The sequence below is a fragment of the Pocillopora damicornis genome, chromosome 11 (assembly GCF_964200805.1).
Source record: "Pocillopora damicornis chromosome 11, jaPocDami1.2, whole genome shotgun sequence".
Lineage (NCBI taxonomy): Eukaryota > Metazoa > Cnidaria > Anthozoa > Scleractinia > Pocilloporidae > Pocillopora > Pocillopora damicornis.
The window spans coordinates 15,712,522-15,730,163 of NC_142680.1; the positions used below are offsets into that span (position 1 = coordinate 15,712,522).

At 37.9% G+C, this 17,642-nt stretch overlaps 3 protein-coding genes across 11 annotated transcripts in view; all 3 read left to right on the forward strand.

The window, feature by feature from the left end:
• Positions 1-3,441, forward strand: part of LOC149037789 (protein sidekick-1-like) — a 34,557-nt gene extending 31,116 nt beyond the window's left edge. The window contains exon 21 of the mRNA XM_089187371.1: positions 1,523-3,441. Coding sequence (XP_089043497.1) covers positions 1,523-1,896 — 374 coding nt within the window. The 3' untranslated portion in view covers positions 1,897-3,441. The remainder of the gene's footprint in view (positions 1-1,522) is intronic.
• Positions 3,442-4,995: 1,554 nt separating this feature from the next.
• LOC113683250 (protein sidekick-1-like) overlaps positions 4,996-17,642 on the forward strand; it is a 51,567-nt gene continuing 38,920 nt past the window's right edge. For all 9 annotated transcript variants that reach the window (XR_016181091.1, XR_016181092.1, XM_089187361.1 and 6 more), the window contains exons 1-2: positions 4,996-5,217; positions 6,991-7,323. Coding sequence is in view for 7 of the 9 variants with exons in the window: in XM_089187361.1 (XP_089043487.1) it covers positions 5,160-5,217; positions 6,991-7,323 (391 nt within the window). In the remaining 2 variants the exon portion in view is untranslated. The remainder of the gene's footprint in view (positions 5,218-6,990; positions 7,324-17,642) is intronic.
• On the forward strand, positions 12,896-16,058 carry LOC113681398 (TNF receptor-associated factor 4). Its single transcript, XM_089187396.1, has 4 exons — positions 12,896-13,343; positions 14,595-14,772; positions 14,909-15,105; positions 15,719-16,058. The coding sequence occupies exons 1-4, from the start codon at positions 12,907-12,909 to the stop codon at positions 15,891-15,893; spliced, it is 987 nt and encodes a 328-aa protein (XP_089043522.1). The 5' UTR covers positions 12,896-12,906; the 3' UTR covers positions 15,894-16,058.

The following is a 17,642-nucleotide window of genomic DNA, read 5'->3' on the forward strand; positions in this document are numbered from 1 at the left end:
ATAATAAGCGGTCAAATAACAAGTGATGCACTGTGGAGGTAAGGTAAGGTATTTTTGTTGAGAATTTCATTGTATTTTTTATTCCTAAGAGCGGTGGCAGGAATGGGCTCCTGGCGGTCGTTAATATTCCCCTACAACCTTCATAATTTCGCCATGACTCTTATTTTGCAAGATGATCATCTCACAGCTAGAGCTTGAGCCGCCTGTGCTATGTCAAACAAGTTTTGCATGAAACGTTAAAGGAGGCTCTTCAGGGGTTTTTGACCGCGCGAAATCTGGGTGCGAACACCAGCTTTAAAAGTGTCAACATGCAAGACAAACATGGCGGCTCAATACGATCACAGTTTAACCCAATACAGTTTTTTTGGGATGGAATCTGTAATTTTCAGCAACTGCACCCGTAATATTCATAGGCCTTATACGCCTGAAAAAAAGAGGTCAATTAAACAGAAAACACCGTGGGAAAGATTGCTAAAAGGCGACGGAATCGAAAGTTTACGAATGCTCAGATACAGATTATGGCGAAGTTCTATTCCATTACGTAATGTTCTGCGACAAAGAAAATAGGGATCTTTCAAGCAAGATTTATTGTGTTTCCATCGGTGGAATTTCCTAAGATTTTCTAGTGCCTCTTGATAAAAAGAAAAGTTCGTAAGGCTAAATTTGAAATAACGGAAGAAAACACAAAATTGCAAGTAGCAAAGAAACATCCTTTGTAACCCCTCTTTTTTTCGACTTTTAAATGATCGCCAGGACATATTTTGCAAATTGTGTAAATTTTTAAGAGATTTCAGCGGGGCAAACTGAAGAAAATCAAAGGCAAAGCCAAATTATCACGAGCGCCTCCCTTCGTGAAGCCTTAGCTAAATAACGAAAATCATTTTGATAATATTTACTAAAGCAAACGATATTCCGAACCTTGCTTATCGCCTTTTGATGACATTTAGTGACATAGAAAAGCGAAATCATAAAAATTTTTAAGCAAATATTACGCTGGCGTGTACACCAACATTGACAAAAAACCCTGTGGAGCCTCCTCAATTTGAAATTAAATTATATTTTTTTTTATTTCTTATCTTTTAGTGTATTACCAGAGGAACCTACAGAGGGCCAAAATCTAAGCAAATGCGTTTACAACCGAAAAAAAAATGATAAAACGAAACGATTAAGAGGCAAAATACTTAATAAGTGTAAAAATGACAAGGACTAATGACAAAACGAAAAAAAACAACAACAACAACAACAAACAAACAAAACAATAAACAAACAAGACGTCGGGCCATCATTTACAATTAATTTAGATTAGAACACTAGGATCAAATAATGCCAACCTCTATGCCACTTATAACTTTAGACTTGCCTTTTTTACTCAATTTGAATTTCGTTTTGACTTATTTTTTAACGAAGAAGGGTTTGATATTTTTTTATTATGTTTCATAATAATCAATAATGTGATTTCGAGGGATTTGTTTCACTCAGTGTACCTCTATTTATCTGTATATTTTCTTTTCTTTTTGAACAGATGTACAGAGCATCTTTCGGGCCAGTGACATTGCGTGGTCATGCATTGTTTTTGTGTTGCTTTTTTTTATTGGTGTATTGATATGGAGGCTTAAAAGAGCTCAGGCGAGTAACAGACCAGCGACTGCTAAGAAATCCACCTGTAGAGATACTGTCCAGTCTGTCTTTCCGCTTGAGCAGCATGCGTCAGAACCAGGGTCATATATGGAGCTACGCCCCAGGCCTTCGCAAGGACAAACACGAGTCCCCCCTGAATACCAATCCTTACAAGGGAGCCACGTGAACGCTGGGTATTACAACGTGGTTCCCGAGGAAGGAAACAAGAGGGGATCAAATGAAGAAATATATGAGGAAATAGAACTTTCTAATTGTTGATTTCTAGTTTTTTTTAAGGGAGTTCATTGTTACACAATCGCATATAGATATAAATAATAACAACAACGCTGTAGCTTACTCGCCGACTACGCGTGAGATAGGAAGGTATTTAGGTGTTGTCATAAAATTTGCCTTTACAGTGGATGATTGCACAATAGACTAAATCTGTTTGAAAATTGACTGTAAGGTCAGTCCGTACAATATATTATGAACTATCATTTTCCCAATTAACAAATAGAGAAGACTTGACTGTGCTCTGCTCTGTTGTAAAACACGAAGGAAGAGGCTAGAGCACGAAAGAAGTGTAGGGAGAAACGTGAGATGTAGTTGAGTATTTCTCCCCACTTCTAGAGAAACTAGAGAAAAGAAAAACTAGAGACATGGTACAATTTGCCAGATGGCGTGACAGCTTTAGCTCTATGCTCTACACTCACATAGAGCACGCTCTTTCAACCGATGAATATCCGAACTTAATTATAATAATGGATAATGGATGAAACTCGGTTCGCAACTCACAACTTGGACCTCGAACTCGGTTAGGGACCGGTAATTATATATCGCTGGGAGGGGTGCAGGGAGATTTTGTTGCGACAAAGGAGTTTTTATGTAAACTCCCTTAAAGTGTACAGGCGTTTTTTTTTTTTTTAATTTTATTTTATCCCTATCTGTTGGCGAGGGAATATTTCATGATGCCCCCTCCCTCTTCTCTGCAGCCATAACAAAAGGATAGTGTTACTTCATGGATACAAGTGACACTATATCAATGCTTACGTCTCATGTACTTTTTTAAAACTAGATACTAGTTTAGATGCTAGTGAGCAGCACTGCACGAATTGAAATCATAACCTGAAACATGTTTTATTATTATTCTGAGCGCTTCTTCCGACAATAGCAGACTTCGTTAAGGAGTTTTTACAAGTAGGGAAAATAAGCTTGCATAATATACACATGGTAAATGCAATGTCTACTCTCGACCCACGCGCATACTGTGAAGCAATCGTAAAGTTTCTAATAGGTGTGACAAAGGTGTTTTAAAAGCATGACATTTTCCGAACGTTACATATACGAGTACGTGACGTGTTTGGGGGCGTCTAAGATTATTTACTTACAGAGATAAGCGAAATTTGCTGATTTGGAAACCCATTGATGATAGTCTTCTTAATACGTGCGTGGTTACAGTTAATTGTAGTCTTAAAACAAGCGCTGTAATTGACTTAGCTTTGTTTTTAAACCTAAATCATTTTGCGATCCCTGTATCGTGTTTCGCAGAACAGTGAGAACAAAAAATTGAAAGGGTTAACCCCTGGGCCCGTGGCGTCGCCAGAATTCATCTCTGGTCTCTGAAAAGAACTTAAAGCAGGACTTGTTTCTTGGTGTACCTTTTCAATTAAACTTAATAAACGCTTTCTTGTTATCAGAATGGTGGAATAACTCGAAAGGGATATACAATTACTTATTGAGATATTTCTGAAAGGTAGAATAGTGCATTGTAAACGTACCAGACAAGATACCTTTACTTTTTTGAACAGAAGTAAATCAGGAAAGGAATTGTGACTCTGGCTAATCATGTACGTAAGCTTGATTCGATCATTTTTGTTTTCTTGAGCTGAGCTTATCAAGAAATTCGATAAGGGTTTCCTTAGGACCTGCCCAGATAGCAACTGATGATGTCATCTTTAAACCGCTTAGAGCAACTGATGACGTCATCGTTAATCCGCTTATATAGCGTTAAGTAGAGAGAGTATATTGTAACGACATCTTTCGCGTGGTAATACATAATACATAGCAGGGTGCCCACCACTTCAAACATTTTTCTCCTTTTTTTTTTCATGGTCCCCCTCCCCCCCCCCTCACTTAGTGCCTGTCAATTGGGGCCGAATCCTCCTCCTTCTGTTCTCATGAAAACCATGCGATCCCCCAAAATCTGCTCCCCCCCCCTCCCTTTAAGGCGGTCCCTCAGTAATATGGAGTGATAGCCAGTATCGTCTCATAAACGTTATATATTTTCAAGAGAGTATCAACTCAGTTGTTCTCTTGATAATGTATAATAATCGCTGTTGGCCTTTTCTGAATCTCCGGTTTAATTCTGGGTACAGCGCTGAGGCAGCGCTGAGATTGTTATTTGGAATTTTCTTGTACGTTTTCTTCACATAAATATAATTTTACCCATTTTCAGTCAGACAGACAACTTTTTAAAATTTTTAAGGCTCGGTGTAGTCCTTTCAAGTGATTGAAAAGCAACCCGCTATCAATAGGAGCCATCAGCAAAACTGTCATACTTGAAGTTTGCTTTCAAACAAAATGAGTTTGTTCCTGTCGTTTTTTAAAGGAGCAACGTGAGGATTATATTCCCGTTTCTGATTTGTGTTCTAGAAAAGTGGTCATCTTTGAATTTTGCATTCAATCATAATGAGCTTGTTATTACCATGGTTTTAACAAGAGCAAAGTGCGGATTATATTTCCACGTCCAATTTGTGCACGAGAGAAGCGTATTATCCTTTTAAACAGTTAGATAAGAAACTTAAACTTGGCTCGCATTACGATATTAGGCTTAAATAGTTATGGGAAAATGAACAAGGAAGTAGTAGACTGAGGTGGAAAGTGTTCATTTTCATCTGACTGTCATCGTGAATTAAAACCAATCCTCTTGCGCTTTTAAACAATCTACATCGTAGACGAAGTCGCTAATCGAAATACTAATAATGAGTCCTTCTTTTGCTCCTTTTTTCGGCTCCAAGTGAGCAGAATAGCGTTTACCTTCTGAAGCGTGTGGATAAATTATCGAAGATGTAAAGAAATAGCATTAATTATAGTTTCCGCGGAATTACGTTGGTAAACAAAATAATTGACAGTTCAAACTCTGACAGGAATGAATGTTTGAGAAGTTACTATGCGGAAATCGATAAGGTTTTCCATCAGAAAAATGCATTCGAAGACCTAACAGTGTACATCTCGTACGGAATTCCAAATGTATCAGGAGTCCTTCTTTATAGTGATCAAGATGAGGGTTTATGACAGTTTTCGATTGAAAAATCTAAAATAACGAAACTCCGAACTCGACGGAAATGCGTGACCCATTAGTCAATAATTATTTAAGACACGTAATCGATACCTTGCAATGATCATCTTGTTACAGAGCAGTGTCGGCATAGCACGGAAGTTCGTTCTATCGACTAGTCGCTTCTTTATGTTGAACAAGGCGGCATATATTCGCTTTAAAACAGCCTGATCGATGTGAAAGACAACAAAAGACATCCTGTGTAATGGAGGCAGGTTCACTTACAATCTTTCTGAGTGCTCTTTTCATATTTTCTGTCGAAGGTAAGGTTTACAAGCATCTCATTGTTAGAAGCCATTTTATGCTTGTATTTATTAACAAAAGCGAAATCATGACCTGACGAAGTAGAAACTGCCGAGAAGAAGCTTAAAATTTGCGCTGTTTGGATAAAATGTATTGTTTATTTTTGATCATGAGAGTTTGATTCAGCTCGGATACGTATCTGAAAATCTGAAAGTTTATTATGGTCGTCAACGAACGTGTCGGAATTGAAGTGAACATGTCAACAACGACTGTAAGGAACCCTGCCGTTTCAAACAGTCTTTCGTGCTTTCGTGATGCGAGGCTCGACTGAGAAAGCGGAGGCTATTGACTATCACGAGAACCGTATGAACTGTGGAACAGATATAAACAAAGCAACGAGAAATGCATGTACGTGCCTTATGTGGTATATAGAAAACATGGAAAACCAGCGCAAAGGTGAAAGTGGTTTCCACGGAATAAAACATTGCTAGTGTAAGTCCAGGCTTCATAAGATGTATCGAAACCAGAAAGAGGCCATTTTTTCCAGTTCGTCGCGTACTGTTACGAATCTGAGATGTTGTGCTACAAAAGCGTCATTCGAGACCTCCGTGTTTGCTCGTGATAGTCACGTGGATTAAATCAGTCGCTTCCTGTCTGCTACAAATTATAATAGCGTTTTTGGTGACAAACAGCTCTTTAAATCCGTTCAATTTTCGTTCATAAAAATAAATTTATTGTATACAAAAGCGATTCATTTTTGCCTATCGTGACTGAGACTGCGGGACGAGGAAAGAAGATGAAACGTCAAGTACAAAACATATTCTGAAAATAGTTGAGTTTCTTGTCCTAAGGCTGCACTGTATTTTCACACAGTGACCTAAAACGCTCACATAATGAAGGGAAATAAGTGTGAGAGAACGAAACCCATTCTTCTCTAAGGTATGATGCCAGAATAGCACTTGCTAACACGTCCTGACGGAAACTCGACGATATACTTAAATCACATTAGTGGTATTTTTCTTACCGCAAATTCTATAAACTGCTAAGCATGCTGAATGATCTTTTTAAAGGTGACATTATCTCTGCGTCTGTCTTCCGGTAGACTACTAGTAGGAGCCAATCAAAACGCGTGCGTGACTCAGTTTATCGTGTTATCGACAAATAAATTCCATGTTCACTTGCGTCTGTTCCGTGTTTGATTACAGGTGACGTCAAAATGAGGTAATAGGTCGAAATATTCCCATGAAATGAAACACTGTTTTAAGATTTTCACAGTATTTAAGCAACTTTATTCTGATGTTACTTTTCCTTTAGTCCTAAGAATTAACAATTGGTTCCTTTCTCAGCGTGCGTTCATTGACATATGGAACGCGGAAAGTTTGGAGAGCACATGAGAAACTTCTCAAGTGCTTCATATCCCATAAACGCACAGCTGACGTATGAACCAATTGTTTTATAACATTGTTAACGCAGTACTTTGGAAGTTGTCTTCTCACAATCCGGAAAACTTTTGAGAAAGACAGCGTGCAATAAATCGAAACTAAATTGTATTTCAACAAACACAAGCGCTATTGAAAGTAAATCAATTCAAAAACTGATTCTCACACTAAAAACAACAATTGTACGTCAATAGCGTGCACAGCAAGACTATGAAGAACGCTCGCGCTTTTGAATATGGGTTCCTAAATTTGCTAGCTATGTCATAACGTGAAGTTGTACAGCGAAGTGTGTCTATTAGTTCAACATTAAGTTATATTTATAATAAGGTAAATTTTCATTGTTTGTATCATCAGGTGCAACGAACTTCACTAAAGAACCTGAAAACCCATTTGTTGTTGTGGAAGGTGACAACATTACCCTTGAATGGGGCTATACATTTGGCGAAAGTGAATCATATCTTTCAACGACCTTTCAAATAGGTGGTAATGTAGTGGTGAACAAATTTCTCGGCGCATTCTTTATGGCAAACTCGTACCGAGGTCGCTTACACGCGACCATTACCAATAGTTACACATCAATCACTCTCCTCGGAGTGAAAAGATCGGAGATGGGAAGCTTCACGTTAATAGTATCATCTCAACCAAATATGGTTTCAACTTCAACTACAGTGGAGATTTCAGTACTGTGTAAGTACAAAGTACCTATGAAAACAAGATTACAACAGCACACTAAGAAAATCATATCAGGAGCCATAAACTTTGTCACTTAGACAATTAAATAATAAATGATAGTTCTAACTTTTAAGTTGAACATTGAGCGGATCAATATCAGTATCTGGGCCGAAGGCGCTATGTAACAGAGCCATTTAAATTTACGACAAAACAGCTTATATAAAACAGTACTAGTAAACAACCCTTATGTAATTAAGGTCAAATGAATAGCCTTATGTAATAAATGTTTTTAAAATGTACGACCTTAAAGTTTGTAAAAAGCACCCGTTAAATGTTCGTAAAATGCGGCTGTTAAATGTTCGTAAAATGCGACTGTTAAATGCTCGTAAAATGCGACTGTTAAATGTTCGTAAAATGCGGCTGTTAAAAGTTCGTAAAATGCGACTGTTAAATGCTCGTAAAATGCAACTGTTAAATGTTCGTAAAAATACGTTAAATGCTCGTAAAATGCGACTAAATGTTCGTAAAATGCGACCGTTAAATGTTCGTAAAATGCGACTCTTAAATGTTCGTAAAATGCGACTCTTAAATGTTCGTAAAATGCGACTAAATGTTCGTAAAATGCGACTCTTAAATGTTCGTAAATGCGACTCTTAAATGTTCGTAAAATGCGACTCTTAAATGTTCGTAAAATGCGACTCTTAAATGTTCGTAAAATGCGACTCTTAAATGTTCGTAAATGCGACTCTTAAATGTTCGTAAAATGCGACCGTTAAATTTTCGTAAAATGCGACTCTTAAATGTTCGTAAAAATACGTTAAATGTTTGTAAAATGCGACTTAATGATCGTAAAATACGACCGTTAAATGTTCGTAAAATGCGACTCTTAAATGTTCGTAAAAATACGTTAAATGTTCGTAAAATGCAACTAAATGTTCGTAAAATGTTGGTGTTAAATGTTCGTAAAAATACGCCCGTTAAATATTTGTTATGTTAAATGCGACGGTTAAAAGTTCGTAAAATGCGACTCTTAAATGTTCGTAAAAATACGACCGTTAAATGTTCGTAAAATGCAGCTGTGAAATGTTCGTAAATGCGACTCTTAAATGTTCGTAAAATGCGACTCTTAAATGTTCGTAAAATGCGACCGTTAAATGTTCGTAAAATGCGACTCTTAAATGTTCGTAAAAATACGTTAAATGTTCGTAAAATGCGAGTAAATGTTCGTAAAATGTTGGTGTTAAATGTTCGTAAAAATACGACCGTTAAATGTTCGTAAAATGCAGCTGTGAAATGTTCGTAAAAAGTGACTGTTAACTGGGTCTTATCGGTTAAATGCGTCTGTTAAATTTTCGTGAAAAGCGATCTTTAAATGTTCGTAAAAAGTGATTTTTAAATGTTCATAAAAAGCGATTAAAATGCAACTGTTGATTGTTCATAAAAAGCGCCCGTTAAAATTTCGTATGTTGTTAATTTGCGACTATAACGTGTTCGTAAAATGTGCCCATTAAGTGTTCGTAAAATTTGCTAGTTGAGTGTTCGTAAAATGCGCCCGTTAAGTGTTTATGAAATGCGATTGATTAGAATTCGTAAAATGTGACTGTAAAGTTTTCTTAAAATTTGCCAAAAGTGCACCTGTTATGTTTTTGTAAAATGCGACCGTGAAGTGTTCTCAAAAATGGGACCATTAAGCGTTCGTAAAATGCGACAGTTTAGTGCTCTAAAGTGCACGACCGTAGACTGTTCGTAACATGCATGATTTGAGAAGCGTCTGGTTGAATGCACGACTACAAAAAGTCCTTCAGATGCACGAGTTTGAATTACTCTTAAAATGCCAAATGTAAAGGGTTCTGGATGTAAGTTGCAGGGACAGAACAGCTGAAAGATTGTCGTTGGAATTAAGATTGCAACAGTTCATGGGTGGCGATAAAACACAAAAAGCTCTTTAGTCAAAGCGAGAGGGAGCTAAATAACTCTAACCTCTGCAAGGCTCTCGGTTAATGGAAATGAGCAAAAGAACGAAATGGCGGGTTCATGCACCCGCAACAGTAGTTCATCGCTCGCCCGCCCAGTGAGTTAGAGCCTGAAACAGGCTAAAATAACTCAAACTGATTAATCACTCAAAGGCAAAAGTAACATGTTCATCAAAATTTATTGATGAATTACTAGAACAAAACATAAATGCACAAAAGATTTGGCCCCGTGAATAAACAGCAACATTATTGTTTTTTTTTTTTTATTTACAAGTATAATCAAGCGAACAGCAAAAAGTAGAATAATGCCGGTTCCCGCAACTGCCTTAATTAACGCCTATTACCGACATGTGGCTTCACTATTTCCATTTTTATGGTGATTGCCTCCACCGATTTTCCTCCGGTCAAGGAAAGAACAAAGTGTTCGCCCTCTTTAAGATGAATCCTCCAGGGAGCAATCTCCATATAAGCCTCGATTTTCTGTTCAGCAGTAACGACAGCGAAGCTGTTGAAGAAAGAAAACAATGTTTACTTTAATTCATTACTTTTTGGAACGTTGAACAACTGTACCGCTATGCGTTATGAGGCATCCAGTGACCTAGGATTTTTTTAGGGTATTGCGATTAACTAGTTTCCAAGACACAACATAATCAAGTTTCTCCTAAAAGGTTTTATGAGCCACGGGTCAGCTTTTTATGATCTCTTTTAGTTCGGGTTTTTTTCTTTTTTCGGTTTTTCGTAGAACAGGGCGTTTCGCGCCTTTTTCTTTTGAACGCTGTGATTGGATGGTGATTTCAACCACGAGCGACATCCAAGTTAGTCATGCCAATGATACAAAGAAGAGAGATAGGGAAAGATCTAATACTTGCATTATGTTACAATTATTTCTTCGCATATCACAAAACAAACAAACAAACAAAAACAAAAAAACGAAAGAGAAAAGAAAAATGCAGGCAGGACTTTAAACAAGTCCGTTTTGAGTTGTTGCGGCGCAGTGACCTCATAGGGATTGGCCACACTGGTCAGAGACCTTGGCCATCGACCCAACGGACAAGTACACTGCGTGAATTAACAAATATCAGGGGGTGTAATGAGCCCGTATACATGACGTACACGGAGAGATATACTGACATATAAGGACATCGATGTATAAGGACTGAGTAATGACCAGTATATGTTTGATTCCTTATTCCTATGTATACTAGATGTTGCACATGACCGTATACTAAGTGTTAGAACATCGTATAGCCAGTATTTCACCAATTGTTATGAAGCTACAAATTTACGTTATTTACTTATATACAACTACCGAAGATATTTCTATACTGAATATTTACTGAGAGGCAGTTTTTTTCTGTACCCTTTCCCGACAATTTTGTCTGGACATAAGTGTATACTGTTTTGTGTACTGATTATTACACATAACCGTATACTAAGTATTAGGACACCCTATATCCAGTTTTTCACCAAGCATTATAATGCTTTAAATTTACTTGCATACAGGTACTGCATATATATTGCACTAAAAATTTACTGAAAAGCAATTTTTCTGCACCCTTTCCGACAATTTTGTCAGGACACAAGTGTATACTGTTTTGTATACTGATCATTACGCATAGACGTATACTAAGTGTAAGGATATTGTATAACCACTATTTTTACTAATTATACCAAAGCTCTTAATTTGCTCATCTATAACTACTGCAGAAATTCTTACCCTAAAGCTGTTAGAGATTTTTCACTTGACCACTCTTCAGCAACTTTGTCAGGACACAAGTGCATACTGTTTTGGATACTGTTAATTACACATAACTGTGTACCAAGTGTAAGGACATCGTATATCCGTCATTTTACCAGTTATTCCAAAGCTTTTAATTTGCTTACCCATAGCTGCTGAAGACACTCTTGTCCTAATCGACGAAGTTGCATCATTTAATTTGAATGGGTTTGGTCAGTTGGGCTAGTTTGGCAGTTTTAGACAACACTGTGCCATTTTCACCAGTTGGGTCATTTCAGCCTGTTTGGCCATTTGAGGTAGTTGGGTCATTTGAAACAATTTTTGTTATTTGAGTGAGTTTTGTCATTTCAGTCAGTTGAGTCATTTGAGGTAGCTGTGCCATTTGAAGCAGTTGGTAATTTCAGCCAGTTGGGTAATTTCAGCTAGTTGCTAGTTAGTTGAAACAATTGGATCATTTGAACTGATTTACTCACTTGAGCTGGTTGGCAATATTAGAGAGTTGCATCATTTGAACTGATTGAGTTATTTGATCCAATTGGGTCATTTGAGGCAGTTGGGTCATTTGAACCAATTTTGTCATTTGAGTGAGTTTGATTATTTCAGCCAGTTGGGTCATTTGAGGCAGCTGTGCCATTGAAGGCAGCTAGTCATTTCGACCACTTGTGCCATTTTAGCAAGTTGGGTCATTTTAGGTGGTCCATGTCCCGTTCCCACTGACCCTTTTGGCGTATGTCTATCCATTTTTTGTCTCTTTCCTTGTATGTGTATTCATTTTGAGCTTGTAGACGTACCCAATAAAGCTGTTAAATAGAAAACCTCCAAAAAGCTCGCATACTTCACAACAGGCTGTCATAATTTTTTTCTTTGCAAATTTCTGAGAAGTCTCCCTTTTGTTAAATCTATATGCAAGAAACTCAAAGCGACTTCGCTGACCCACACATTCTACCAGTCATTTGTACTTGGTCCGTCGTGTAATGTTTTTTCGTCAAAGTTTCCATTTTCCATTTCATTTCCATTTAACTGCTGTTTTTTCGTCAAAGTTTCCATTTTCCATTTCATTTCCATTTAACAGCTTTATTGGGTACGTCACGAATTTGCAGGCGGCAAGTAGGGCCAATAAGCTGAGAGCGATCAGAGCGATCTTGTAGAAGAACGAATTCGAAATGTGAACATAAAATCTGTCACTTAAAATGTTGAAAAAAAAAAGTCAGCGTTAGCAATCGTTTCTCACATCTATATTTTTGCTCCATATTGAAACAAATTATTCCCTTCCTTTCCTATGGCTTCCCCTTCGACAAAATTGCGCGTGAGTAAAAGTGGTGACCTTAAATTAAACGTGCACAAGCAAAGGTAATCACGGAATATCACGAAAAAGAAATTGTCGTGATCTTGAACAAAATTCTCACAGTTAGCAATAATAGGGAAAAGAAACAGGCCAACAGGCGTCCGGATCTAGCGAAATGTTGTGAGGACATTCACCAAGGTTTGGCCGACTTTCACACATTGGGTGTTAGTACTCGTGTGGTCTTTAAGTCGCGATCGCTTTCTTTTTTTCTAACAAAAATGCCTTCATTCGTACTAAAATGCCCTATTCATTAAACCATTTCCGGTGTTTTGATTAGGCATCCATGGAAAGGAGACCTGTTGCATTGTGTTTCAGCGTAGGCAGAACCTCAGAACAGATTGTTAAGTGTGCGCTCCGTAAGTCAAGGTTCAATCAGAAAATCAAGCATGTCGTCTTCACAAGACTATTTTGATTTTATCGACCTTACCGGTTTCCCACGGGAATTTTTATGTGAGATTTGGTATGTATCGCGAACTTTTCAAGTCATGGTTGTCTCATGGTTATTCCTAATTTATTTTTATTCATGTTGCAGTACTTGTCCAATGGTCGATGCTAAAATATGTCACCCGTGTGGTCATTCTGTTTGCGGTCACTGCGCCGAACGAATGGTGGGAAATGGGGCACGTAACTGCCATATGTGCAGGCAGCCAAGAATAAGTTTCTGTAGAAACTTGTTTGCGGCTAAAATGATGCAAGGCATGACAGCCAAGTGCCTGAGTTGTGAGAGGGATGTGCCCCTCGAGGATATCAGGCAGCATGTTATCCACGACTGCCAAGAAATCGAGCAGCACTGTGGCTTGTGCTCAGCCAAGTTTAAGCGGGGAGATGCGTTACAGCACAAGTCAGTCTGCCCAGAAGAAGAGATATGGTGTGCCTGTGGGCAACAACTCCTCCGTAAAGAGAGACCTCTACACTTGAAAGCGGATTGTGATTATGTCGACGTGTCCTGCCCTCTGGGGTGTACTTCCACCATGAAAAGGTCAGATAGTAATGCTCAATGTAGTAAATGTTCAAAACGGGTCAAAGTTTTTTCGTAAAGCTTTACTAGTTGAACAAGGTAACAGATAAACTGGTCAAGCGATCAAACTTGAGCTTAAAAATTCTGAGCGCTACAGGAGATACCAAGGCTCTAACGCTCTTCATTGATGGTTCGGACAAATTATTTCGACAGATGGACAAGATTCATACTTTGCAAACTTTTGCGAGAATCTGTTGATCTTCTTGTAGAATACTGTTGTCGAGTCCATTTTCAAGTGTGACCCTAGTTTTGCAATCGGAACAAGATTGTAATTTTCATCTGAGCACGATAATTTTGGACTAACGCAATAGTTTTGAGACATTTGCACAAACTGATTTTGAGAAATTCGCACTTAAGTCTTGACGGATGACGCCTATGATATCATTGGCAATTTCATTTTTTTATTATAGTTTTTTTGGCATGTTGAAAGTCTTCACGGCCAGGTGATTCTGGTACTTGGTCTCGTCATTTCCATTGCATTTACATAAATTTATCAGTAGTGGGCCTCGCTCGTGCAAAATGTTTCTCCTGAAAGCTCGCGCTTTGTCATTGTCATGGATGTTCTGCAGAACATACTTCAGAACTTTTGCCAAGTGCGACGTATGCCTCACTGAATTTCATTTAAAACTCGACGCGCACGTTTCAGGCGTTCAATCCGTTGGGCTGAACGCAAAACAATTTAGGGTTTTAGAGGGGCTGAATGAGGAACACTTTTAAAACCTTTTTTCATTTAAAATCTTTTCGATCATGTAACAATTAGCTTTTTTCTTCCGGTAGTGGTTTTGGGTGTCAATTAAACGCCACGTCAACGAATTACACAAAACAACCATTATATCGGCATATTTATAACTTCGCCTCTATCGTGAATGTCAACTGTGGCTCACTTACTTGCTCCTGTGTTTCAAACTCGATAAAGCGACGAGTATAGCGGTAATTATTTTCATTCTAAAATTTGTAACTAACTCAACGTGATACGCTTGACAGGAAGATCGATCTGCCACATCTTCTCTACGTGCGTTTCTCATTGAATTTTTGTTGAAAGCAACCCTCAGTTATAAAATGTCTGCCAGATGCCCGTTTGCCGGTCTAGTTACAATAGCTTTTTTTAATTAAGTGTTTCTTTCTTTAGTTTTTAACGAGATTCTGTACGGTCGAAATTAATTAGTATGGGGTTGGCTGACTCTAACTGAAATTCTCTCCTTTCAAACGCAGATATTTGATTCCAGCCCACATGGCTACATGTGGAAAAGTAATGAACGCGTGCCAGGTAGCTGGCTGTCACACTTATCTTCGCAGGGAAGAAATTGCGGCACATGACAGCTGCTCCACTTCCCGCCATCTCGTTCTAATGGAGCAGGAAAGGTCAAGAACTTTGTGGGAAGTAGTCATGGTAAGTTAAGATGCTTTTTATTAATTCTAACCCAAACCGTCAAACCCGGACGCAACAATGGAGTTTTATTAAGCACAATTACGACGCTTTGATTTGTTTTCCGGATGTAACCTTATTGAATTTATTTCCTTCGCAGAATCGTCTCCTTGTCGTACCAATTAGAGGGGAAGAAAAAGCAATATTCACCTGGAGGATTCCGGACATGCACGGCTCATTGGAGTCACCAATTTTCTCAAAGTTTAATAGAAAATGGAAATTGCTATTGGACAAGGACAGGAAGAATCTTCAGGTCCACTTCGTCCAAGGGGTGGATCCCATTTCACTGCTAGCAAGGTAACTGTTTTGAATTAGAATTTTACAATTGGGGAAATATGTGGATTTGGATGAAGATCGAAAGTGAAAACATGTAATAAATTTTTCCTTCCAAAATTTACAGAGTGCTAAGTGAAACGGAATAATCTCCTGTGTAAACCGTGTAACCATCCTCGAATAGGCACTACAATGAAATGTATTCCTAACTTGTCAGATGGCTGAAAAATAATTATTTTGCTCAGTACAAGATAGAGTGAAACTTGAAAATTAGGTTAAAGCGCCTAAGAACCGAGTCATGGAATGTCTTGAAAACCGTGTGATAAAATCTCTAACAACCAAGGTTTCTAATGTTTCGGTGAACCGGGATATCCAATTGCTTACAAACAAAGCTTTGAACTACGAAAAACCGAAAAAAGAAAAAAATCCGAACTGAAAGAGATCATAAAAAGCTGACCCGTGGCTCATAAAACCTTTTAGTAGAAACTTGGTTATGTTGTGTCTTGGAAACTAGTTAATCGCAATACCCTAAAAAAAATCCTAGGTCACTGGATGCCTCATAACGCATAGCGGCACAGTTGTTCAACGTTCCAAAAAGTAATGAATTAAAGTAAATATTGTTTTCTTTCTTCAACAGCTTCGCTGTCGTTACTGCTGAACAGAAAATCGAGGCTTATATGGAGATTGCTCCCTGGAGGATTCATCTTAAAGAGGGCGAACACTTTGTTCTTTCCTTGACCGGAGGAAAATCGGTGGAGGCAATCACCATAAAAATGGAAATAGTGAAGCCACATGTCGGTAATAGGCGTTAATTAAGGCAGTTGCGGGAACCGGCATTATTCTACTTTTTGCTGTTCGCTTGATTATACTTGTAAATAAAAAAAAACAATGTTGCTGTTTATTCACGGGGCCAAATCTTTTGTGCATTTATGTTTTGTTCTAGTAATTCATCAATAAATTTTGATGAACATGTTACTTTTGCCTTTGAGTGATTAATCAGTTTGAGTTATATTAGCCTGTTTCAGGCTCTAACTCACTGGGCGGGCGAGCGATGAACTACTGTTGCGGGTGCATGAACCCGCCATTTCGTTCTTTTGCTCATTTCCATTAACCGAGAGCCTTGCAGAGGTTAGAGTTATTTAGCTCCCTCTCGCTTTGACTAAAGAGCTTTTTGTGTTTTATCGCCACCCATGAACTGTTGCAATCTTAATTCCAACGACAATCTTTCAGCTGTTCTGTCCCTGCAACTTACATCCAGAACCCTTTACATTTGGCATTTTAAGAGTAATTCAAACTCGTGCATCTGAAGGACTTTTTGTAGTCGTGCATTCAACCAGACGCTTCTCAAATCATGCATGTTACGAACAGTCTACGGTCGTGCACTTTAGAGCACTAAACTGTCGCATTTTACGAACGCTTAATGGTCCCATTTTTGAGAACACTTCACGGTCGCATTTTACAAAAACATAACAGGTGCACTTTTGGCAAATTTTAAGAATACTTTACAGTCACATTTTACGAATTCTAATCAATCGCATTTCATAAACACTTAACGGGCGCATTTTACGAACACTCAACTAGCAAATTTTACGAACACTTAATGGGCACATTTTACGAACACGTTATAGTCGCAAATTAACAACATACGAAATTTTAACGGGCGCTTTTTATGAACAATCAACAGTTGCATTTTAATCGCTTTTTATGAACATTTAAAAATCACTTTTTACGAACATTTAAAGATCGCTTTTCACGAAAATTTAACAGACGCATTTAACCGATAAGACCCAGTTAACAGTCACTTTTTACGAACATTTCACAGCTGCATTTTACGAACATTTAACGGTCGTATTTTTACGAACATTTAACACCAACATTTTACGAACATTTACTCGCATTTTACGAACATTTAACGTATTTTTACGAACATTTAAGAGTCGCATTTTACGAACATTTAACGGTCGCATTTTACGAACATTTAAGAGTCGCATTTTACGAACATTTAAGAGCCGCATTTACGAACATTTCACAGCTGCATTTTACGAACATTCAACGGTCGTATTTTTACGAACATTTAAGAGTCGCATTTTACGAACTTTTAACCGTCGCATTTAACAAATATTTAACGGGCGCATTTTATGAACATTTAAGAGTCGCATTTTACGAGCATTTAACGTATTTTTACGAACATTTAACAGTCGCATTTTACGAGCATTTAACAGTCGCATTTTACGAACATTTAACAGCCGCATTTTACGAACATTTAACAGTCGCATTTTACGAACATTTAACGGGTGCTTTTTACAAACTTTAAGGTCGTACATTTTAAAAACATTTATTACATAAGGCTATTCATTTGACCTTAATTACATAAGGGTTGTTTACTAGTACTGTTTTATATAGGCTGTTTTGTCGTAAATTTAAATGGCTCTGTTACATAGCGCCTTCGGCCCAGATACTGATATTGATCCCATTGAGCCATACCTGGACTGGCGGCTCTAGTTTACCGTGTGGTGTTTGTAAGAGTAATAATGTCGCATTTAAATAATTGGGTAAATTAT

Coding starts and splice junctions, on each gene's coding strand:
- LOC113681398 (XM_089187396.1), top strand. CDS start 12,907: ATGGTCGATGCTAAAATATGTCACCCGTGTGGTCATTCTGTTTGCGGT. Junction 13,344..14,594: donor TGTACTTCCACCATGAAAAG/GTCAGATAGTAA, acceptor TTTCAAACGCAG/ATATTTGATTCCAGCCCACA. Junction 15,106..15,718: donor CCCATTTCACTGCTAGCAAG/GTAACTGTTTTG, acceptor TTTCTTCAACAG/CTTCGCTGTCGTTACTGCTG.